The 25,828-nt window shown below is 39.2% G+C and overlaps 2 protein-coding genes across 10 annotated transcripts in view; one reads left to right on the top strand and one right to left on the bottom strand.

The window, feature by feature from the left end:
• TATDN1 (TatD DNase domain containing 1) overlaps positions 1-11,631 on the top strand; it is a 45,021-nt gene extending 33,390 nt beyond the window's left edge. For all 9 annotated transcript variants that reach the window (XM_007076834.2, XM_042973654.1, XM_042973652.1 and 6 more), the window contains 3 exons: positions 6,755-6,825; positions 8,257-8,383; positions 11,437-11,631. In XM_007076834.2, the coding sequence (XP_007076896.2) occupies positions 6,755-6,825; positions 8,257-8,383; positions 11,437-11,539 (301 nt within the window). In that variant the 3' untranslated portion in view covers positions 11,540-11,631. The remainder of the gene's footprint in view (positions 1-6,754; positions 6,826-8,256; positions 8,384-11,436) is intronic.
• A 55-nt stretch (positions 11,632-11,686) lies between these two features.
• Positions 11,687-24,643, bottom strand: RNF139 (ring finger protein 139). Its single transcript, XM_007076845.2, has 2 exons — positions 24,076-24,643; positions 11,687-14,329 (listed from the first exon to the last, which is right to left on the bottom strand). The coding sequence occupies exons 1-2, from the start codon at positions 24,254-24,256 to the stop codon at positions 12,510-12,512; spliced, it is 2,001 nt and encodes a 666-aa protein (XP_007076907.2). The 5' UTR covers positions 24,257-24,643; the 3' UTR covers positions 11,687-12,509.
• Between the last annotated feature and the right edge of the window lie 1,185 nt (positions 24,644-25,828).

The raw sequence follows: 25,828 nt of genomic DNA, 5'->3' as shown, positions 1-25,828 counted from the left end.
ACGGGGGTGTCTGGGTGGCTCAGTCATTTATGCAACCAACTTCAGCTTAGGTCATGATCTCACAGTTTGTAGCCTTGAGCCCCATGTCAGGCTCTGTGCTGACAGCTCAGAGCCTAGAGCCTGGAGCCTGTTACGGATTCTGTGTCTCTCTCTCTCTCTCTCTGCCCCTCACCTGCTCGTGCTCTCAAAAATAAATATTAAAAAAAAAGACACATGCATCCTGAAAGTGAAGGGAGGAAAATGATATTCCATGCAAATAGAAGCAAATAAAAAAAAAAATTAAAAAAAACTGCACTAGCAACACTTAAAGGATATAGTATACTTAAAAAAATTTTAATGTTTATTTGTTCTGAGGGAGAGAGAGACAGAGTGCAAGCAGAAGAGGGGCAGAGAGAGAGGGAAACACAGAATCTGAAGAAGGTTCCAAGCTCCGAGCTGTCAGCACAGAGCCCAACACAGGGCTTGCACTCAGGAACTGCAAGATCAGGACCTGAGACAAAGTTGGATGCTTAGCCGACTGAGCCACCCAGGCTCCCCTGATACAGTATACTTTAAAACAAAGACTAACAAAACACAAAGAGGGCATTGCATAATGATAAAAGGATCAATCCAACAAGAGGATATAATAATTGTAAGTATCTATGCATCCAATAGGAACATCTAAATATATAAAGCAATTTATTAACAGACATAAAGGGAGAAATGAATAGTAATAATAGTAGAGGACTTTAATACCCCACTTACATCAATGCATAGATCATCCAACAGAAACACAATAAGGAAACACTGACTTTGGACGACATAATCAGATGCACTTAATGGATATACAGAATATTCCATCCAAAAACAGAATACACAAGTGCACACGGAACATTCTCCGGATAGCTCACATGTGAGGCCACAAAACAAGTAAACTTAAGACTGAAGTCATATCCAGCATCTTTTCTGACTACGACAGTATGAAACTAGAAATCAATTACAGAGGGGTACCTGACTGGCTCAGACAGTACAGCATGTGACTTCTGATCTCAGGGTTGTGAGTTCAAGCCCCACACTGGTGTAGAAATTACTTTAAAAAATAAAATCTTTAAAAACATCAATTATAGGGGCGCCTGGGTGGTTCAGTCGGTTGAGCGTCCGACTTCAGCTCAGGTCATGATCTCACGGTCCATGAGTTTGAGCCCCATGCCGGGCTCTGTGCTGACGACTCAGAGCCTGGAGCCTGCTTCAGATTCTGTGTCTCCTTCTCTCTCTGCCCCTCCCCTGCTCACACTCTGTCTCTCTCTCTCAAAAATAAATAAACGTTAAAAAAAATTTTTTTTAAAACATCAATTATAGGGAAAAATGGGGGAAAAAATATGGAAGCTAAACAACATGCTACTGAACTGGGTCGAGGAAATTAAAAAGATACCTTGAGACAAATGCAAATGGAAAAACAACAGTTCAAAATATTTGGGATGCAGCAGAAGCAGTTCTAAAAGGGAAGTTCAGAGGGCCACCTGGGTGGCTCAGTCAGTTAAGCGTCCACCTCTAGATTTCAACTCAGGTCATGATCTCACAATTGGTGAGTTCAAGCCCCGTGTCAGGCTCTGTGCGGACAGTGTGGAGCCTGCTTGGGATTCTCTGCCCCTCCCCTACTCTCTCAAAATAAATAAAACTTTTAAATAAAAGGGGAGTTTAGAGCAATACAAGCCTACCTCAAGAAACAAAAATCTCAATCTAACCTTACACACAAAGAAACTAGAAAAAGAAGAAATGAAGTTGAAAATTAGAAGAGATAATAAAGAGAACAGAAATAAATGAAATACAGACTTAAGAAACGAGAAAAAAAAATAACCAATGAAACTAGAATTGGTTCTTTGAAAAAATAAGCAAAATAGATAAACCTATAGCCAGACTTATAATAAAAGAGAGGACTCAAAATCAAATGACAAATAACCAACACCACAAAACAGAAAGGATTATGAGACTACTGTGAAAAATTATATAACAAATTGGACAACCTAGAAGAAATGGATAGATTTCCTAGAAAAATACCAAGAATGAATTAGGAAGAAACAAAATCTGAACAGACTGATGACTAGTAATGAAATTGAGACATTAAAAAAAGAAAAAAAATACCCATGCACCCAACCAACAAAATCCAACAACTCCCACCAAACCAAAGTCCTAGATCAGATGCTTTACAGATGAGTTGTACCAGACTTTTCAAGAAGTGTTACTACCTATTCTGAAACTATTCCAAAATATTGAAGAGGAAGGAATCCTTCCAAATTCATTCTATTAAACCAGCATTACCCTGATACCAAAAACCAAAGCACTACAAAGTAGAAAATTACAGGTATCTCTGATAAACATGATTATATCATTCCTCAACAAAATATCAGCAAACTGAATCCAACAATATATTAAAAGGATCATTCATCATGACCAAGTAGGATTTGTTCCAGGGATGCAAGGATGGTTCAATGTCTGAAAATCAAACAGCACATCAACAAAGGAAAGGATAAAAATCATATGATCATTTCAATAGACAATAGAAAAAGCATTTGACAAAATTCAACATCCACTCATAGAAATTATCAACAAAGGGAGTACAGAGGGAGCACACATCAACATAATAGAGGACAGATAATGACAAGCTAACATACTCAGTGGTGAAAAGCTAAAAGCTTTCCCTCTGAGATTAGGAACAAGACAGACAAAGATGTCCACTCATGCCACTTATATTCAACATAAGTACTGGAAGTCATAGCCACAGCAATCAGACAAGCAAAAGAAAAGCCATCCACACTGGTAAGTAGGAAGGAAAACTGTCGCTATTTGCAAGTGACATAGTATTTTTAGAAAGCCCTAAACAATTAGAATAAATGAATTCACTAAAGTTACAGGATAGAAAGTTAATGTACAAAAATCAGTTGGGTCTCTGTACACTAAAATGGGCATAAAGGGAAATTAAGAAAATCCCACTGGGGCGCCCCGGGTGTCTCAGTGGGTTAAGTGTCTGACTCTGATTTCAGCTCAGGTCATGGTCTCACGGTTTGTGGGATCGAGTCCTACACTGGGCTCTGTGCTGATAGCATAGAGCCTGCTTGGGATTCCCTCCCCACCTCTCTCTCTCAATAAACAAACATTTAAAAAGCCCCATTTACAATTGTGTAAGAATAAAATACGTAGGAATAAATTTAACCAAAGTTGTTAAAGACCTATACTCTGAAAACTCTAGGACACTGATGAAAGAAAGTGAAGATACCACAAATAAATGTAAAGATATTCCATGCTCATGGATTGGAGGAATTAATGTTAAAATGTCCATTCAACCCAAAGCAATTCACAGACTCCGTGTAATCCCTATCAAAACACCAGTAGTATTTTTCAGAGAAAATCCTAAAATGTGTAAGGGACCACAGAACACCCTGAAGAGCTAAAGCAATCTTATCACAACCTCAGATTTACTATACTACAAAGCTATAGTAATCAAAACTATAGGATACTGGCACAAAAACACACAAGGGGGTGCCTGGCTGGCTTGGTCAGAGGAGCATGTGACTCTTGATCTCGGGGTCGTGAGTTCAAGCTCCACATTGGGTGTAGAGATTACTTAAATAAAATTTTGTAAAAACAGACACATATCAGTGGAACAGAATACAGAGCTCCGGCATAAATCCATACTTGTACAGTGAATTAATTTACAACAAAGGAGGCAAGAATACACAGGAGAAAAGATCGTCTCTTCAATAAATGATGTTGGGAAAATGACCACTTTCTTACATCATAAACGAAAATAATTCAAAATGCATTAAAGACCCAAATGTAAGATCTGAAACCATAGGCAGTAAACTCTTGAACATCAAGTTCAAGAAAGAAAAGAAAATGTAGGCAGTAAACTCTTAAACATCAGTCTTAGCTGTATTTTTTGGATTTGTTCTCAGGCAAGGGCAACAGAATAAAAAATAAGCAACAGGAATTACATTGAAGTAAAAGGTTATGCGCAGTGTAGGAAACCATCAACAAAACAAAAAGGCAACATACTGAATGGAAGAAACTATTTGCAAATGATAAGCCTGGTAAGTGGTTAATATCCAAAACATGTAAAGAACTCCTACAATTCAACACCAATAAAAAAATCTAGTTTAAAAATGGGTAGAAGACCTGAACAGACATTTCTTCAAAGAAGACATACACATGCCAACAGACACGTGGAAAGATGCTCAATGTCTCTAACCATCAGGGAAATGCAAATCAAAACCACAATGTGGTATCACCTACGCCAGTCAGAATGGCTAGTATCAAAAAGACAAGAAATAACAAGTGTTGGCAAGGGTGTGGAAAAGGGAACCCTTGTGCAGGGTTGGTGGGACTGTAATTGGTACAGGTACTATGGAAAACAGTATGGCAGTTCCTCAAGAAATTACAAATAGAAATACCACACAATCCAATAATTACACTTCTGCTTATCTGCCTGAAAAAAAAAAGGCACTAATTCAAAAAGATACGTGCATCCCTGTGTTAACGGCACCATTATTTACAACCACCAAGATATGGAAAAAATCTAAGTGCTTGTCAATAGATGAATGGACAAAGGTTTGCATATACAAAATGGGATGTTACTCAGCCATAAAAAAAGAATGAAATCTTGCCATATGCAACATGTATGGATCTAGAGGGTATTATGCTAAGTGAAATAAGTCAGACAAAGAAAGACAAATACTTTATGATTTCACTTCTATGTGGAATCTAAAAAATAAATGACCAAACAAAAAAATTAAAAATAGAGAACTGGTGGCTGTTTTAAGGGGATTTAGAGGTACAGACTCCAGTTATAAATTAGTCATGGGGATGCAAAATACAGTGTAGAGAATATAGTCAATAATAGTGTAATAAGTTTGTATGGTGAGCATTTTGTAGACAAATGTCAAATCTCTATGGTTTACACCTGTAACTACTGTAATATTGTATGTTCACTATGCTCCCGTTACAAAAGGAACCTACCCAACTGTATGGTACTGGCACAAAAACAGACATATACATCAATAGAACAGTATACAGAGGCCCGACACAAAGCCAGATGGAGACAGATGGAATCAAGACCAGGAAACTTCAAGGCAAACAACTGGGTTTCTTCATAAAATAAATTTTAAGGGGAAGAAGAGATGCAGGAAAATTTAACAGGTTAAGAGATTTAGACTGCAATGCGTGGCTCCCATTTGGATCCTAAGTCAAACAAACAACAAGAATGTAGGACACTGTGACAGTTTGAATACTGGTATATTAAAAGAGTTGGGGTTTCTTAAACATGATAATAGTATTGTGGTTGCATTTTTTTTTTTAATATTCATGCTTAAAGATACATGCTGAAATATTTTCTGAAATAAATGCTAAAATGTAGAAACTACAACAATTTGAATTTCCTTCAAGATTATATAGAAGAGGTTTGGGACAAGTGGATGGGATAGTTATCGGCCAGGAGTTGATAACTGTTGGGGCCAAGTAATGAATACATGGGGGTTTTTATATTCTAGTTTTATATATATTTTAACCTCTCCAGAAAGAAAGTTATATATATGCTAAAATTAAAAATGCAACGTAAGGACAGTATTAATCATCATTACATTATATAGCAAACCATCCCAAAACTCATTGGCTTATGACAGGAGGTATTTTTTTCTTACTGCTGAGTCTTTGGGTTAGCTAGGGGTTGACTGATAGAGGCAGATCTTTCAGGCTACATGTTGAATTCAGATCCAAGTTACGTGTTTTCATTCTGGATGCCCAGGCTGAAGAGGCAACAGATGTTAAATGCATGCTACTCTCAGATCACAAAAGTGCCATCAAAATCAAAACAGTGCATTTCAAGCTTCTGCTCATGGCCAGATTTAAGCTCCTCCTTCTAAGAAACCATAGCAAGGGTATAGATACATTTCTATTCAAGGAAAGTGAAGAACTGAGACCAATAAAACAGTCGTCTCGTGGTCTGAAAATGAAAATTAAGGAAATGAAAGTTAATTTCCCAGGAATGGATGAAAGAAAGAAGGCCTAGCAGACTAATTCAGGAGTCCTAAAATTGACTAATAAAAGTCCCAGAAAGAGAGAAGACAAAAGAGGAAAATTCCTTTTTTCCCATAATTTTTCTCAGAGTTGGGGGTGGGGGGTGGGGTCTAAATTGGAAGGGTTCTAACACATCAAGTTTCGGAATGTCAAAAGTAATGGAAGATCCTGTTTCCAGATGTGGGGGAAAGGGCACCAAAAAAGGAGACTCAAACTGACATCTCCTAACTAGGTTGTCATTTTCATTCCTTGTTAAATGCTGCTTGTTCTGAGACTATGATTTTCATCCTTTGTGAAGATTCGATTTCTGGTTCGTGAAGCATTAACTTTGATATCTTTGTACCAATACTTGGCCCATACAGAACTGACCAGACCTTCTAACTCAGCATTTTGAGCCTTTCTACGTTATGCAAATTACCCAGGGAAGCAAATGAATTCTTTAAAGTTTTACACAGACTGATTTTTATTGGTCAACTGATAAGCACAAAAAAAAAAAAACAAAACTGCATCCCCCAAAAGCCAGGATATGGTTGGAATAGATCTTAATCCGGATTCTGTAAGGATAGAAATGTGTATACTGCCATTAGAGCCAACCAAAGTTTTGCTTGGGGATTTTAGGTTTTGTAATGTTTTAGGTAAGTTTATAATACAAAAAAAAGTTCCTCATTAAATATACCTTCTTATTATCTCTGAAATTTTTTTTAAGCTCACTGAAAACTGAGGCTAATTTGGAAGTTTTGAAGTCAATACCTAGTGAAAAATTAATGATTGAAACTGGTAAGTTTATGCTTTTTGAACTTTCATTTTCATATTAAACCATACCAAAACAGAGCTAGACAAAAGTTAAATATCTTAAAGACGCTCAATCTCAACAATTATACTTTTCAGAAAACCTTTGAGGTTTTTATTAATTAACAGACAAGTATCCAATCAAGTTTCTCAATTTTAGAAGTTTGACTAAGCCAAGCACTTAAAAATGGGATGTCAGAATATGTGGTGACTAAGGAGGTTATAAATATTTTATTAAACTAGTAGTCTTATTTCACCTCAGGGTTTCAAAATCTTCAAAACATTTTTTTACATAATGTCATCTTTGTAATGGCTTAATTCTACGATACTTTTCAAGTACATAAATTTAAATCAAACTGGTTTAGTCAAAGAATTTTAGAAATTAATCTGTTGCCTCTTAAAACAAGGTTAGAAGCTAAAAATTTTACCTAGCCCTGAACTTAAGGCTTTACTTACACATATGGACTTTTTAGTAAAGTCAAGACTAAGCCATTCTGAAGAATCAGGTTTATTTCCTTGGAGAGTCATGACAAATTATTTTATTAAAAGCACAATCCTTGTAAAATGTGTAAATTCTTACAATTCTTTATTAAAGAAAGAGGTAAGTGAATAATCCTGGTGTTGAAAGCCACTGTTTCCCATTCAGGAGAGGCAAATAGAGGTTTAACTTTTTTCTAGTTATAATTGGTGTTCTTTTAGCTTTCTTTTTTAAAAGTATGTCACACACCAACAGTAATGTTAGCAGAAAAAAAAATAAGACTCCTAAAAAGCAATTAAAATTTTAAAAATGCATTTTAAAATTTGTGGAGTTCATGGGGCGCCTGGGTGGCGCAGTCGGTTAAGCGTCCGACTTCAGCCAGGTCACGATCTCGCGGTCCGTGAGTTCGAGCCCCGCGTCAGGCTCTGGGCTGATGGCTCGGAGCCTGGAGCCTGTTTCCGATTCTGTGTCTCCCTCTCTCTCTGCCCCTCCCCTGTTCATGCTCTGTCTCTCTCTGTCCCAAAAATAAATAAAAAACGTTGAAAAAAAAAATTAAAAAAAAAAATTTGTAGAGTTCAAGGTTTAATCTTGTGCTTAGATTTTTTTTGCTTTGAATCTTAGCTTGTATTTAGGAATTTACATTGTTTGATAATGTTCATTACAAAAACAGTAATTTGAGGGGCGCCTGGGTGGCAGCTAAGTGTCTGACTTCGGCTCAGGCCATGATCTCACAGTTCGTGGGCTCGAGCCCCGCATCGGGCTCTGTGCTGACAGCTCAGAGCCTGGAGGCTGCCTCAGATTCCATGTCTCCCTCTCTCTCTCTCTCCCCTTCCCCTATTCTCTCACCCAAAAATAGACATTTAAAACTTTAAAAAAAAAAAAAAAATCAGTAATTTGAAAGGTAAATCTCTGAAGAGACTTCTTTCTTTGCTCAACTCCAGATGCACCTTGGTGTGGAGTGAAAAGTACACATGCTGGGTCAAAATATGTAAAAACTTCGTTTCCTACCAAAAAGAAGTGGGAAAATGGGCACTGTGTGAAAGACAGGAATGAACCCTGCCATATAATGTAAGTATTTTGTTTTCTTGGTCTTCAGAACACAAAAGTCAACTACCAAATGCCACTTACAGAATGAACTCAAGGGACTAAAGTTGGGTGAAATTCAAATGAAGTTCAGCTCAAAGGCCACCATTTTGAAAGGATTTGGAAGGATTTGCACTAAGTTGCTCTGTCTCTGCCCCTCTTCATACCATTTCAACCTCTCAGCTCAATAAAAGTGGTTTTATTACAGCAGTAAGAACTTCATGTGATTTTGGTCATTTGTCATGTTGTAGGAAAGGCAGAAAAGATTCTCATACTGCTTCCTGGCTGATGGTTATAAAAATGCACTCTTAGCAGGAGACCTTTTTAATGGTATCTGTATTTTAAATGAATTGACAACCTGAATAAACCTAAGAAGTAACACATTTCTTTGAGCCCCTGAACAAAAGGGCAAGGTATAGAAAGGATTTCCTTTTCCTACCCCAAAAGGAGAAAAAAAAAATTCAGAATTAGTTTTTGATTATAATACATGTAGCATGTGAAAAGAAGGGCTGTTTACCCATCTAACTGCTAAGGAGCTGTAGAGCATGTAACTTACAGGTTAACTTTATATCATTTTAATGGGCACATCCAGTTTTTTGTTTGCATAAGCTGATAATTTAAATCTAGACTGTATCAATCAAGTATGGTTTACCAGTTCAGGCAATTGAACTGTTAATTTTAGGTTGTAATAATTCCTTTCATATACATTTTTTAAGTAGCTTTTAACAGGTAAGTGTATCAGATAAGATCTAAAATGCAGCAGGCAGAAAAGTGAAAAATTATTCTACAAAAATAATACTGGAAAGATTTTCCTTTGTTAACATTCTGTTGTTGGCAAGGATGGTTTTAAAACCCATAGGCTGAGGAATACATTTAAATCCTGGCTAGTAAAGAATCACTTGTAACTTTTATAAAATGCAGCTACCTGCAGATTGTCAGAAGACAATTATTTCTGAATCTTTCGGAGATTTAAAGAGACACTAGAGACAACAAACTGGTATTTTCCCAGCAGCCAGCTTAGAGGAAGTACTGGCCAACGGGGATCCAAGTCAGTTTTCTATACTGCCTTAATGTTAAATACGGTATAGCTCTGGACCTAGGTTACACATCTGTAAAACAAAATTCGGTGGTCTTCCAAGTGCAGACTGCTAAGAAGCAAGAAAGCTTGAGTCTCAGCTGCAACTATGAATACCAGTTGAGGAGGCTGAGCTTGGGAAAGCCAGCATTTACAAAGTTTTTAAACCACATCTCAGAAACACATGCCTCTAGTCTAACGCTAATTACTAATTAATTCCTACTTAAAAAGTCATTTTTATCAATCCCATCTATTAACAGTTTTATATTTTAATTATTTTTATAGAGAGCTTTTCTCCCTTTTAGATTATAAATTCCATGAAACACATTTTGAAGCTCTTGTATGTCAGGAAGGTGTAAGTTACTGAGGTTACATAGAAGAATCAAAGTCCCTGCCCGCATCCACCCAGCAGATGACGAGATACATTCTGCCAGGCACTTTGGATAAGACATTGAAGGTGTCAGACAGGAATCCTTGCCCTCCTGAAACAAAGAAGCAGAAAGTATAATCCAAGATGTTAGTTCTGTTATAGAGGTATGAATATACGGCACAGGACATAGTCACTGCCTGCCTTGTGGGGAAGTAGCTTAACTAAGGTAACATTTCAGCTGGTCACAAAGTGCAACTGGGAGTTAGGCCAGACCAGGACGGACGCCTTGAGCAAAGGCAGGCTGCAGAAGGGCTTGGCTGCTCAGAGGGGAAACAATGAGTTTACTGTGACAAAAAGTAGGATGCACGGGTAAGTAATAAGTCTGGGAAGACTGGTGAGGGCTCCTGTATGCCAACCTTAGTAGTTTAGATTTCACCAGGACCCAAAGGATTTTCAGCAGGAAAATGGCAGTGGTTTTTAAAAAGCTGTTAACATATCAGCACAGAGAAAGGACTGAAAAAGGAGATGGGTGGCAGGAACCTTACTGACTTCACACATTATGCAGGTAAGTTCTAATTCTGAGTAGTTAACCGAGGAAAGTTCTGTGGTTTACTAAGAAAATTGGGTCCTTAATGTCAATTTAAATGTTAACAGATTTGCTTTTGGCATACTTTGATCTAGATAATAAAAATTTAGTCTGTATTAAGCGAAGCTTTTGTGTTACGATTATGTACTTAAAAAATTCCAGTAAGTCTCTAATCTCTGTCCCTAATTCCTTTAGTTGCTTTAATTTAAGAAACCCATAGCAGGGACAAAAAACTTAACACAAAGAATATTTAAATGTTTAATTTGGACTTTAGAACTTTCTAATTCACGTATAAAAACATTACATATAGTACGGCTAGAGAACACTCATGATGATGATTATTCTAGGCAGAGAAACTGAAAGATCTGCCACCCAGGCTGTTCTTGATCGTGCAGGGAAAAAGTACAGAGGAGAAAGCACGTCTCCTCCCCCCTCCCCCAATAACCATGCATTATTCCAAGTAAATACCTTGTAACTTCCTTTGCGGTCACCGTGCTAATGATGATGCAGCAACTTCCTGCTGTCCTCTGAGACTAATTCTCTTAGCAGAGGTGCTCAAACTGTGCTGTACCCACAATGCCACCCACCTTGCGACTCAGCACACATGTACGTATAAAACCAAACAAAAATGAAACAGTGCTTCCCTTAAGTGCAATGTACTTTTCCTTTTCTTACAATTTTCTGAAAATTCATCATGACCCACTAATGAATGCATAATGACTTACGGTTTAAAAGAACTCGTCGTCTTCACTGGGTTAGTTCCATTAATTTGTGGTAGACCTAATATGGGCTGGTTTTAGAATTTATTTGAACCTGGTCCTTGTCTCAACTTACCCTATTTTAAATATGGCGGCAGTTAAGCCTTTCTGTTGAAAACTTTATAGCTGGTTAAAGCTTATTATGTTAAAGGTGCTCGTACAAGAGCTTCCTCTGCATGGATGAAGAGGAAACCTTTAAAACTGAGCAGGTACTTGGAAATAACCATCCATTTTTGTTTTCTCTTTTAGTCAAATACTGGAGATAATGTCAGCAGTGAGAGAGCAGGATCCACTGGAATTAGCCAATACGCTATATAACAACACCATTAAAATCTTTTTTCCTGACATGTAATTAGTATGTCCTTTCCATTTTCCATCATGTATGTAAAATTTCATGGTAAACCTTACTAAAGGACTGAATAAAGAAATGCTCTGGAAGTTGAATGAAAAGTTATTATATGTTACTGCACACCATCCCCCTCATTTTTAATCCATAAAGTCAGATCAAAAAATTTTTAATGTCAATTAATGTCTTAGTTTACATCAATGAAAACTCCCAAATATTTCATTTTGTAATCTCTTCCAAAGTCTGAAAGGACGGTTTTATGTCAACGCTGCAAACACAGAATGGCCAATAAGCATACTGGGTTTTTGTTTTGTTTTGTTTTTTTACATCAAAATTAAACAAGTAGCACATTCTGCTTTATATCCCAAAGTTTAGTTGAGATAAGCCTGTTTCTCAACTCTTACACAATCTCTGAATCATGACTTTCCACCCCAGCTCCACAAGGGGCTGCTCTCAAATTTCAAGAAAGTCTCTTCCGGCAGCCTGTTTTGCCTTTGTTTTAAAATACCCTAGGTATAGCTTTTATCCTCTGATCCAAATTATTTTATTTCTTTCACGTAATGTGGTTTCCTCTGATTTGCATTTTCATTCCTCCCATCCATTTTAAAGAAAAACTAAGGTCCACGGTTAGATACTTTCATATGCTTTCATTGAGGAATCTTTGGCACAGTTGATGCACTGTATTATCATTACATCTATTAAAAAGCTAGTTGTTCAAATTTTGTCATAAAAACGTGAAAACATTTTATTCTATGTACAACAATGTACACAAATTTAAATAGGTCACCAAAGAGACCAGAAGTAATTAAAGAGGTATATTTACAGTAGCACATCACAGTAAACGGAAAACCATTCACAGATTCAACATGGATACTGTTTTTGTGCTTGGTTACACACTGAAGTGAAGCATATTACTCCATTTTGGATGAACTGAATTTTAAACAAATACCTCAATGATTAGCAAATGCTATTTTAATCAGTCAGTATCATCATTAATAAATTCTTCAGCCGCAGGGCCTGTGTGTTGCTGAATCACTCCATTTCTTTCTCTTTGAACATCATCATCGCAATCTGTACTGTCATCTTCGTTCAATTCCCTGTCAGATTCAGCAGCAGCTTCCCTTATAGCTTCCTCTGGATTTTCATTCGGTGCAATAAATCCATTGTTGTTAGAGACATTTGAGTTATCCTTGATGTCATCTTCGATGTACACTTTTTGATGGCACATTGGACAAGTATCTTGAATGTACAGCCATTTCCGAAGGCAAAGTGCATGGAAATAATGATTACATGGCGTGATGCGAGCAGATGTCGTAAACTCATGATAGCAGATTGCACATACATCGTCTATCTCTTGTAAGCGGCTCCCTTTCATTTCAGGAAGTGAATTAATTTTCTTAACAGCAGTCCTACGATTCATGAATGTCTTCCAGCCATTTTTCGCTTGTAAGTAGATGTTAAAATATGCATGTAGACACATCATACAAGCCCGAATTTTACTTCCTGACTCAAACATCATAGTGTAAGCCCCATTTCCAAACATTACTACTCCAAATATAAATTCAATAATATTGCCTGTGGAACGAACATAGTAGACATAATCATCAAGCTTTTCCCAAAGGACATTATAGTAGCCGTCAATCATGAATAATGTATAAACAGTGAGAGAAACAATTACTTTTAAGCAGAGTTCCACACAAAAGGCTGTAACTGCAAACAACCACGTATTGAGCGCATAGTGATGCCAAAGCACGTAACTGAGTAAAACGGGAAGAATAAACAGGCAAGCTGAGACAAAGAGCACGGGAAAATGTCTACGAAAAGATGACACGTGAGAGGCACTGAGAGACATTAATACAGGGTCTGTCATCCCATGGATGAAATGCAGGACTGCAGTTAATAAAAGGCACATGTTTCTACTTAAGCGAATAAGTCTCTCTTCTGGTCTCAGCCCACTTAAACCAGTCTGAAGAGCCAAAATAAAAAATAAAACCGGTGCTACGAAGCCAAGTCGCCTGTCATCCTCTTCGGTGGATCCAATGAAAGCCAATATTCCAAGGCCCAAGTAATGGGCTATCGAGGAAATCACAGCACTCATGCCCAGTACAGTTAGTGTAGAATCACATCCACTAATTATAAGACTGCAGATGAGGTCCCAGAAATCGTCCCAAGAAATGAAGAAGGAATCAGTTTCATTTGCCATCCCTAAGATGTACATCAACACCGTAGCCTGAGCTGTGATTCTTGTTAGCCAGAAGACTCTCAGTATATCTGGAAAACGAATCCTCTTCCATGTGTCCTCCATTAATAACTGTAAGCCATAAATTCGATACATGTGCCTCACTAAAAGATAAACGTATCGTGTAGAATAATAAAACCACTTAAGTTTCACCACCAAGACAAGCACCGTGTTTAACGTGAGAATCAAGGAAGAAGTAAAAACTAAAGTCTCTCGGATGTGTAACGGCAGCTCTGTGATCAGGCCTATTACAGGAACTAAGAGATCCAAAATGATTAATTGTGAATAGACGGAATGGATCTGCAGTAGTGTAATATATCCAATTCCCAAGGTCAGCTGGAGAACGATGAGTGCCATCCACAGTGAGGGCCCTTTGCGAGGAAGCAGCTCAATTCCAAAAGCTGACGTGTTGTAGGCACCATAGAAGTCGATGTGCAAAGAAGCATAATAATTTACCAACACTGAAGTTGCAGCTAATAGAAAGGCCGAACTGTACATGTAAAACTTGAAAAGTGATCGTTGTGACAAGATCAGAACAATACTGGATGCAAATATACCTAAACGGGAGAAAAAAAGAAAAAAAGAACAGGTCATTTGAACACAACATTTTTAAGAATGTTTTTCTGCTAATAATTATGCCATTCTCCCCTTACTCAGGAAATATGAATATTTTCAAAGTTACGAACTTAACTAAGCCTCAAGACAATTTAGGTTTAAAGGCCAACAAAGGTTTTGTAAAGTCAGAGTTCAACAGAACAGACCAAACGATATTTTAAAAAATCTTACTCCTTTATGTTCTAATTCCCAAAGTAATTCCAGTAGTACTGTATGTCCAGACCCCAAAATTATCTTCAAGATCAGTTTGTAGCGATACATACATTTTAATGTTTTAAAATCTTGAAAGAACATATCCTTTATAATTTCATAATCACTAAAAATATTTAAAACAATTCCATTACTTTAAAAAAACATTAAGAATTAAAAATAATCAAAATCCAAATATTTGCCTATTAAACCTTAGATTCCTTTTTCTTAAAAGTCACATTTAGGAAATCAAGTTTAACTTTTATACTTACACCTAAGGCCTCCTTTTCCTCAAACAGTGAACTCCTGCTGTCTTTTATTTTTCCTGCTCCTTAAATCTGCATTCTCCCATGGGTCCAAAATCAGGGGTTTTTTTTTTTCTACATACTTTCCTGCAGATTTCAGAAACATCCTCCAAAGTTCTCTTTTTTCCTGTAATTACTGTATCTTTTACTACAAATAGTCAACCCTTTTTATTCTCTAAATTACAGAAGTAACATTTAGAAAACCAAAACATGTTTTAAAAACTGGTAATAAGGGGCGCCTGGGTGGCTCAGTTGGTTGAGCATCCAACTGTTGACTTCAGCTCAGGTCATGTTTTCATGGTTCATGAGATTGAGCCCCACATCAGGCTCTGCACTATCAGTATACAGATTTTCTCGGGATTCTCTCTCTGTCCCTCCCCTTGCTCGTGCTCACTCTCAAACATTTTTTCAAAATGGTAATAAAGCCCTCCCCCCACACTCTGTACGTAACCAATGTACAGTGTGACATGCATCCAGGATCATCTTTATTTGTGCTCTGACAAGTTTTTTTAAATTTTTTTAATGTTTTTATTTTTTTTATATTTGAGAGAGACAGAGCATGAGCAGGGGAGGGGCAGAGAGACGGAGACAGAATCTGAAGCAGGCTTCAGGCTCCGAGCTGTCAGCACAGAGCCCGATGTGGGGCTCGAACTCAGGAGCAGTGAGGTCATGACCTGAGCCAAAGTTACACGCTCAACAGACTGAGCCACCCAGGCACCCCAACTCTGACAAATTTAAGTGAGATCACAATAAACATTATTGCCCAAGGTTTCAACGATGGAAACAATATCCAAATATTCACCTAGTTCCACCTCTACCTTACAACTGAAACACTCAAAATTTCTAAAACCTAACTCACTTCAAATAGTTCTTGCAATTTCCGATTTCAGTTACACGTACCATTATTCTCTTAATGGCGCCTCTAGCCCCACATCCTCCAACTTTGACAGTTATTTGCCAATTCTGCTAACACCTATTATGTCCCTTTACTCAGCGACACCAACCTGTTAGCTGGTGCCTAAAAGCTCTTGTCCAAATCTATCCAGTCCATCACCAAACTGCCTTTCTTCATTTCTATGCTCCAAAGCAGTGGCTCTTGAAATTACTATCAAGTGAGATCTACATTCCTTGTCCAAACATCCAAGGATCCAACGTGCTTTAGAGCAGCGCTCCTCCCAACACACACAGACCACCACTCCAGACTTCTTTCTCAAACATACCCCTTTCTCTGGCACAACTGCAGCTATGTTTACATTCTTCTCTTTGCTTGGTATGATGGGCTTCCCAAATCCCTGACTGTTTGAATCCTACCCATCCAATCGACCCATTTTCTCTGGTAGTGACTGATCTTTCAACTTACCCACAGAACTTGGGGAAACGCCCAATACTCATATACTACCTGATGTTGTAGTTTGTAGTTATCTGAGTAGGTCATCTACCCTGCTATACAATGTATTCTTGAGAGCAAGCAAGGTTCCTACCTTGCACATCTATGGATCCTAAAATATTCTGCAGAAAATAAATACAATTATTTCATTGTTCATTGAAGTCACATTGGGGAAATATTTCCGCTGCGTTCTAGATTGTATTTGTAAAGGCAAGCGCAAAATACAGCCCACCTGGAAACTGAAACCTATGGAAAGGTAAGACAAAACTGAGAAACCAGAGCTTGGAGTACAGAAAAAGTGGCAAATGCCAAAAACATCATCTACCCACCTTATTTCAACACGTAATCAAGAAAGACACTGCATATTACAATGGAGGCATTTTACAGTCTATTGCATGTAAAAAAGCAAGGGCTAGTTCTCAATGATGGCTTTGCCTATGAACTTAAAATTTATCCTGTGCCCACATGTCAGATTATTCGTGAAAAGGAGAAAAGGGCACAATCACCTGAAAGACACATACATGTCTGCACAAGAACCACCTAATTCCTGGAGCAAGTGGTCACTGATAATCTCCCAAAGAGCTGACAGGTGGGAACAGGCCCTTTCACTAGAAAATGGGTTTTTGGGGGGGTTGGATTAGAAACTTTTTTCATGTACGGTACAGGAAACAGAATTTACTCACCCACTATGTGTAATCTTACTTTTTCTATGTGAAAAAAAAAAAAAAAGGTATTTTTCCTGAGACAAAACTTAACCTAATCTCCTAAAATAAGTCAAAATAAAACCCAAATAACTTCAGTCCTATTTTATGCCACTTAAAATGGAGAAAGCCAAACAGGGACTATAAATAATTTTTGTCAACTTGCTATCCACAAAATGGTAAATTAATCTTTACCTGTGAATAACCATGAACTCTGTTGTAATTGATAAACCAGTCCTTTTTATTCTAACAGCTCTTTTCCTTAAAGCTTATTTTTATACACAAATGAAGGAATGACTGGATTTTTACAAATATTTCTGTAGAAAAAGTGCTATTTTGCTTCATGCAAATGTATCAAAGGAAAAAAGGGGGAGATGATGGCCAACGTAGCGAGACTATACTCCAGGTCTGGATGCGCCCCAGCAAGTAACAGTAAGAAACTGTTACTTTTCGTGATTAAAATTATACTCCAGGATACAATAATGACAAAACATTTCCAGAATAGTTTAAAATTATTTTAATTCCCACCCAAAGTTTGCATGTAAGGTTCCTACAGTTTTCTTTTATGCTCATGTTCCTATGTATGGAATGTAGGAAAAATCAGCTCTCATCTCACAGAAAAAGCCCACGTGCCAAGTAACAAGCCTCTCAAGGAACATTCCCTCTTATGGCCTTTTAACATTGAAATAATACCAAAGTTTGTTGCATTTTTACAACTTCAGACATAAAACTCTCGGTATTTATCCTGAAGGCCTAAGAAAATTAAGCGCAGGGGTAGATTTCTCATTAGGATTTAAGAGTAACCTGAAGAAGCAATCAAGACTATATAGAAATGCTACTTTATGAAGAAAAATCACCTTGGAGACTGGAGATCAGGGATCTCAGTACCCAGTGATTAGAGTTCCACCGAAGTTCTCACAGTAGGAAAAGAGCCAAGTATCAAAATCAATTCAGGAGCTTGGAAGATACACACAAACTCTATTCATGAAAGAGTTCAGGGCCTTTTCAACTTGGTTACCAAAATAAGCAAACAAAACAAACACTGTCATGCATGGCGCACAACAAAGCGTTTAACCCCTTTATGTGTAAAGTCCATTCATACCTTTAACCCTGTCTAGAAACTGAGGACTAAAAACTGGAAGGAAATAAGACATAACATTTATAACTCTCCAGATATCTTTAAATATCTTTTAAACACAATCTAAAGAAAACTATGGAAAAACATTTAAATGCCTAACAAAGTAAAGAATGAACAACACAGAAATGTTATGATTACCGTAATCCAAAGAGAGTCCCAAGCAATAAAATGTAGACCAAGTAAATAAAATATCTTGAAATGTTAATCTGTAGGTATACTTGATAAATAAACGAGAGCATAAAGAAAGTATTTCTACAGAATTCTCATTTGGGGTTTAAAAGGGTATTCTAAGTCTTTTATTAATAAGAAAACTAAATTTTTGCTTCTAAACTAAGATTTTTAACGTTTTTATTAAAAAGAAATGTGAATATAATTTTTTTAAAGTCAAAAGGTATGGGTATAAAATGAAGAGTAAACAAAGTTTTGCATAAGCAAACACACATTCACGAACTCATTCTTTTTGCTTCTTATCCAAAGAGGATGTCATTCTAATAGTGGAGTTTTTATTATCTTTTTTAAAAATTGCATTTCTGATTACTTATCAAAGAGGGCATCTTCCGATTTATTGCCCATGTTTCTTTCTCTGTGAATTGCCAATTTATCTTTTGACCATTTATCTATGGAGCGGTTTTTCCTCCTTGAATTGTAGACATTTAAAAATATTCTGGCTACAAATTCTTTATCAGTTATCTGTAATGCAAATATCTTCTGCAGGTATGTGGCTGATCTTTTCACATTTCTGCTGCTGCCTTTTGATTGATAGAGGTTTTTAATTTTAATATTGTTGGATTTACCAATCTTTATTTATACATTTACTTTCATACATTTTTAAAGAATTTCTCCCTTACTCGAAGGTTAAAAAAACTCTATATTCTCCTATATTTTCTTCTACAAATTTTTAAAGTTTTGCTTTTCACATTGAGGTATTAATCCACCTAAAACTATTTATATATTGATGTGAGGTATGGACCCAGGGTAATTTTTTCCATGTAACTAAATGACCACTACCTGAATAGTCTGTATTTACCTCAATGTACGTACTTCAATTCTACCTCTGAAACACATCAAGTTTCTCTATATACATGGATGCTCTGTTTCTGGGGTTTCTATTCTGTGCTACTGGTCTATTTATCTATCTCAGTGATTCTCAGCTAGGATCAGATTTTGCCCCAACCCCACTTCCCCACACCCACACCCAGCATTTGGTAATATCTAAATGTCTAGAGACATTTTTAGCAGTCACAAAAGGAGGAAGAGGGATGCTAATGGGTATGTGATGGGAACAGGACAAGGATGCTGCTGAAAATCCTATAATTCACAGAACAGCAACCCTCCCCAATGTCCCCCCCCCCCCAAGAATTATCCAGTCCAAAACATCAATAGGGTTGCTGTTGAAAATCCCCAGTCTATCCCTATGGTGTCAAAAGCACTATTGCTTCACTGTTTTTTCACTTCAAAGGTTTTCTGAGTTCTTTCTATACCACCAAAAATACCTATCTCATTCTTTTCAAAAACTTCATTTTATGTCTAAACCTAATATAAAGAACAGATTCCTTTTAGATATTTAGATTACCTAAGTTAGATATCTAATAGATATTTAGATCAACAATTTGTTATTACCAACAATGCTGCCATGAAAATCCTTTCCCATAGTCTTGCACAAGTACAATTATATCATTAGGTCAAATTCTTAGAATTGGAATTGTTGAGTCAAATGACGGATGATGGATTTCAAGAGAGAACCAAATGGCTTTACACAGAAGTGACAGCATACCAAAACTGTGTAACTTTATTTGAACTTTGTATGTAGTCTAACTTTTATTTGAATGCTGAACTCTTCACCAGTCTGGTAACTGAAATCTTGTTGCCTGCATTTCTTTAACTGTAAATGAGGCTGAGTTTTTGTTTTTTGTTTTTGCTTCCTGACCATCTGCATTGCATTTATTGGAAACTACTTTATCTTGGGCCCATTCTTCTCTGGGAGTTTAAGTTTCTCTTTAAGTAAGTCTTTTCTTAAAAGTAAAACTTTTATTCAATCTTATACAGTGTGAATACTTTCCCCTCAGTTTGTCATTTTTAAGAATTTTTTAAAAAAGAGTTTTGTCACAAAAAAAGTCTTCCATTTTTATGCACTCAAATTTATCCATTTTTTCCTTGTAACTTCCGGGTTTCCTTGTGTTTAGAAAGGCCTTTCTACTTCAATGAATTATCATTACATGAGTAATACTATCAAACTCGTCTGCTTGCGTTTTCTGCCTTGGATTTAGATTTGCTAATTCAGCATTATGCCGCACTGGGTTGCATTTCATTTAGCATTTGACACCTCCTAAGAATAGCTTAATATTCTTAAATACTCCATATGCTGTGATTCGTATTTTTTGCATCTCCAAAATGAGATGCTTTATATTCTAATCTGCTGAAATTCTTGTATTAGTTGGATACCAAATGCAAGTGCAGTGGTGGTACCTGTTTGTAGGAGAGGAGTCAATTTTTCAGAGACCAGATATAAAATTGGTAATGCTTCCTAGAGAATAGATTTCCATGTTTACAATTCCATTTTAAAGAAAAAGATGAGATTTGACAAGTTTTGAGATTTACAGACAGTATTGAGAGGTCAATGATTATTAAAAAAAAAGAAACAACGAGATAGAACAATTAATTTCAACTATCCTCTGGTAGCTTTTACACACAAATCTGTCACTTTCAGTAACAACATAAGCTGCCTCATTGAATGGGCCTCAAAAATTGAAGACATTTGTTTTCATTCAGGGTAAATCTTTAGCAACAAAACCAGTTTTTAAGAATTTTATCATTCTGGGGTGCCTGAGTGGTTCAGTCGGTTAAGCGTCCGACTTTTGATTTCAGCTCAGGTCATGATCTCACAGTTTGTGAGATGGAGCCCCATGTTGGGCTCTGCGCTGACAGTGCTGAGCCTGCTTGAGGATTCTCTCTCTCTAAAAAATAAATAAACAAACAAACATTTTTTAAAAAAAAGAATTTTATCATTCTCACAAGTATGAAAAATTAGCAAATTACACTGGTATAACGTAAGTAGCAGTCCAGGTGATAGATGTGGAAAATATGTTGTATTTCTTACAAAGTGTGAACAAAAAATTGTGGGTACAAAGCACCAAAATTTCACTGAGGCCTTCAAAAGACCAAAATATCTAACAGTATGGTCTTAACTGAAGCATTATTTTTTTTTTTTTTAAAGCTATCAAGCTTATTAATAGCTAACACTTAGATAGCCTTTCCTAGGTCCAGGTACTGTTCTACGAGCTTACATCCTAACTCACCATCCTTAACATCCTGAGACAGACCATCACTGCCCATCTTTAAAAACGTTAAGAGGGGCGCCTGGGTGGCGCAGTCGGTTAAGCGTCCGCCTTCAGCCAGGTCACGATCTCGCGGTCCGTGAGTTCGAGCCCCGCGTCAGGCTCTGGGCTGATGGCTCGGAGCCTGGAGCCTGTTTCCGATTCTGTGTCTCCCTCTCTCTCTGCCCCTCCCCCGTTCGTGCTCTGTCTCTCTTTGTCCCAAAAATAAAAATAAATAAAAATAAAAATAAAAACGTTAAGAAATGGGAGGCACAGCGCAGTTAAATCACTTGCCTGAGGTCACATTCTTTAACTTGCCAAATACAGCTTCCATGATTTACCATAAAAATACGCATGGGTTACAAAGAAAATACCAAAATTACTGTTCAGGGTTCTTAAACTACACATGATTTAATTAAGGAAAATACTCCCTTTTCCTTAAAGCTCCTTAGCCTAAAGCTCAACTCTCAAGAGCACTGCATTTAAGCACCTGGTCTCAAAGGGCTTCTCAAAAGGTTACGAAGTTGCAGGTCAAAAGAACATTCAAGGCAGTGGCTACACCATTTGCCAAAGAATACATGAATCCCCTCAAACACAGCTGTTTTGTTTTTTGGTTCTTGTGGCCTTTTTTTTTTTTTTTTTTTGCTCCACCATGACCTCCTCTTAAAACAGAAGTGACGAAAGTCATCCCTGTAGTTATATTCGGTGAGTTTCCAAAGCAGCACTTGGGTTATCCCAAAATTGATAAAGCTCCTTGGAAGTCTGTTAGCTTCTGTTCTCTCTCTAGCAAGCTCTCTCTCATCCTATGGGGTTGAGGAACAAAAATGGTAATTCTTCTCACTTCTCAGTCTCTTGATGCCAAAAAACGGCACAGATCTTGCCCGCATGCATATCCCTAACTAATGTGGGTGGGTATGGCAGGGAAAGAGGGCTGGTAGTTGATCAGGCTCAGCTGGAACCCCTCAGTAACTATACTGAGTTAAGTAAGAGCCTATTAATCTATGATCTTGATGAATGGCTTCTAACTGGCAGAAATAAAATGCCATCCCAACAGGCCCCCCTTACGAATTTCACTTTAACTGAAATCACTTTTATCTACGAGTACCAAAATGAAGCAAAATATGTTGAGCATAAACCATTAAAACCACTCAATGCTCTTTTTGAAGCTGAGGTATAACTGACATATAACACATTAGTTTCAGGTGTAGAACATGAGGATTCCATATTATATACACTGTGAAATCACACAGCTCCCTTTTTGCCACATATAATGAGGGCATTACACTTTTGTAATGGTAAGTAGCAATGACTGGGATCAAGTAGCTGGTGGGTTACTGAGAAGTCTTGTGCTAAAGAGCATCACTGTCCCATCTGCTAGTTTTAGATCTAACATATGATCACTACTATACCATTCTGTATCTGGATAGCAGCTGTATAGAGGAGAAAAGTGAACCACCCTGGATGTCAGAAGATTTTTCAGCCCAAGCTCTGGCAACCACTTACTGCTATGTATCAAAATCAAAAACACTTAGTCTCTATGGCCCTCAGTTACCTCATTTAAAAAATGCGATTAGCACCATCCACCTCTGAGGGATGTGTAAAGTTTAGGTTAGATAAAAACAGTGAAAATGCTTTACAAAAATAAAGCACCAAACAAATGTAAAATGTTATTGCCAATAATAAAACTCAACACCACTTCCCCCCCCTTTGGAGGAATAAACAAGCAACAGATGGTTCCTAATTCAGAAAGCCTCCATAATAAGGACCTCATCATCAACCCTTCATCAGCAACACTTCAAAATCGCAAGCCTACTGAAAACTGATCACAAGAATTACCTCATCAACAAAATTTGCCAAGTTTCAGCTGCTTTAAAAAAAATGTTATGCATAAATGCTTCTCACACTGGTAATGCAAGTAAAGACGGGGGATGAAACAGGATATTGTTAACACTCCATTCATTTACAACAAAGGCAGTGATTTCCAGGAGTCTCGGAAAAGTCTCCTCACTTTCTAGCCATTTTTATAACGATTTTCAATACCTTCTCTATTCATGGAAAATGCTAAGACTCGTTACAAGTATCGCTGTCTTCATGAGCATTTTTGGTAATCGTTTCAAGGTTTGACATTCGAAACCCTGTCTCCTTCGTTTGGGTGTCATTTCCCGCAGACACTTCATGATCATGTGGGCCCGGGGATACAGAAGTGACAACATACGAGTGCTCTGTATTTTGGAGAGGGGGAAACTGAGGCCCGGGCCTTGGCACTACAAGCCCAAGGTCACACACGGCGAGATGGGGCAGAGTTGCCGTTTTTCCAAGGCTGTCGCAGGAGACGCGGCAAGCCAGCACTCATTCCCCAAGAGAAACAGCAGGCAAAGAGCCGCATGCTCACACATCCATGCTTTCTCCCCACCCTCGGGTGCAAAAATGAACGGAGGGCTGACCCTTGACGAGGACTGCTCCGCTGTCAACTCTGAGACAAGTGTCATCTCCTCCCCTCTCCCAGCCTGCAAAGATGCCTCTGTTGGGAAAGAAACTGGTTCTCAAACACACAGACACACACTACCCACTGACTGCGCGCGGGTGCCCGCTCCCTGCAGCACGTCTCGGCCCGCACAGCCGTCCTGGGACGCAAGCTACCCGGTTCCGCTTACCAAGAAGCCGGAGGAAGATCTGGAGCCCGATGCAGAACCGGCTTTGGCTGGAATCGTAGTAGGAGTTGAAGATGGCGTCGATGATGTAGAGGCAGGGCACCCGGAGCGCCACCTCGAGCGCCGCCCAGACCTGCTGATGGGCCATCCGCACCTGCTGCTGCGGGGGCCCCACCGCCGCCATGAGCCGCTGCCACACCGGGGCTGGGCGAGCCGGGCAGGGCCGCGCGGGGCAGGGCCCGGGAGCACGGCCAGGGGCGGGGGCTAAGGCGGGAGACTCCGCCCCCGCCCTCCCTCCTCTCCGGTCTGTCTCACCGCCTGCCCCGCCGCCCGCTCGCGTCTCTCGAGCTGGAGCAGGCGGCGGAGGCTCCCGGGAGGCCTCTGGGTGTCTGTGTTTCCGGCCGGCTAAGGTCTGGCTCCTCCTCCCTCCAACGCCTCCCCCGCCCGCGGAGCCACCATCTTGACCTCGCCCGCCTGCCTCTGCCGTTGCTGCTGTTTGGAGGCCAGGAGGCTGCGTCCGCGGTCACGCGAGACCGCAGGGCCCGCGCCGCCGACTGCGTCATAATCCGGCGTTAGGGGCGCTCCCCACACCGTCATCACGCGCGGCGTAGCGAACGTCTCGCCGCGTTGCCATGGTTTCCGCCCACCTTCGCGGCTTTGGCGCCACCGGGCGGCGCAGGCGCTCTCCGGCAGCCGCGCCCTCCTGCCTGAGTGGCTTCGTCACGGGAGGCGGTGGCCGCGTCGGTTCTGCGAGGGACTCCCTGCTTCCGTGGGCGGAATTATTAGCCGCTTCGTTCTAACCCATTAAACGTCCCATAAACGTGGTTCGGAGCTGTTTGGGAGGAGGAGAGCAGAGGGCGCCGCCCGCCGGACCTACCCCACCCCGCCCGGAGGCCGGTCTGAGGATGGCATTTTCCAGGGAAAATCTCAGCAAGGCCGCCCGGGGTCCTGCTGGAGCGTCGCTGAGCGCGCTCTGTGCTGCGGCCGTGCGACGTGGCAATGAGCTGGGGGTGGTAGGCGCTGCCAAGGAAAGCATCCCTCTCCTCTCTTGCGCATCACCTTCCGTGTCTTCTACCCGACTGGACAGAACTGAGGACACCCATCGGCCGCACTTTGCGAATGTCAAGGGCCACTTGTGATTTAAGGGCGGGAACCCAGGGCTCTGTCTGTGTTTCTGGCCTTTGACGTCCGCACACTCAGGCAGTCCCTTCTTTCCTTCTCAGGGAAGAAGCCACACTTATGTTTTTGTAGGGGATCAGAATGTGCCACCCCAAAACATGCCACTTTGACACAAAGGTAATTTTGAGCTGAAGTTAGCAGAGAAACAGCAGAAGCTTAATTTTTTTTTTTAAGATCCCTGCCCGCCCTCCTCACTGCCCCCGTTCGCCTAAAAGGCAGGACATAAATTTCTATTTGTAAAGGTGCCTCCCTCTCCCTTACCAAGAAGAGGGCAACTCAGACTTTCAGTGACCCGCAAACCTTAACTAAATGAACCCTTATCTTCCATTCGTTTCCTCCATTACGTTTTTACCTTAGCAGTCTGCTGTCCCTGAAAGCCTACTCCCCTTTTCGTCACTTCTCTACAAAATTATTCTTTGTTAATACATTAAACCCCAAATTGTAGGCACGCTCTGAGTCATTCACCACTTAGTTTCTCGCATGGGTATGCGCACTCACGGGTTAATAAACTGCTTCTCTCTTGTTGATCTCTCTTTTGTCAGTTTAATTTCCAGGTCCCAAGTCACAGGACGTGGGA

The sequence above is a fragment of the Panthera tigris genome, chromosome F2, assembly GCF_018350195.1.
Source record: "Panthera tigris isolate Pti1 chromosome F2, P.tigris_Pti1_mat1.1, whole genome shotgun sequence".
Taxonomy (NCBI): Eukaryota; Metazoa; Chordata; class Mammalia; order Carnivora; family Felidae; genus Panthera; species Panthera tigris.
Note: the sequence above shows the minus strand (reverse complement) of the source record. Positions and strands in the feature narration are given on the sequence as shown.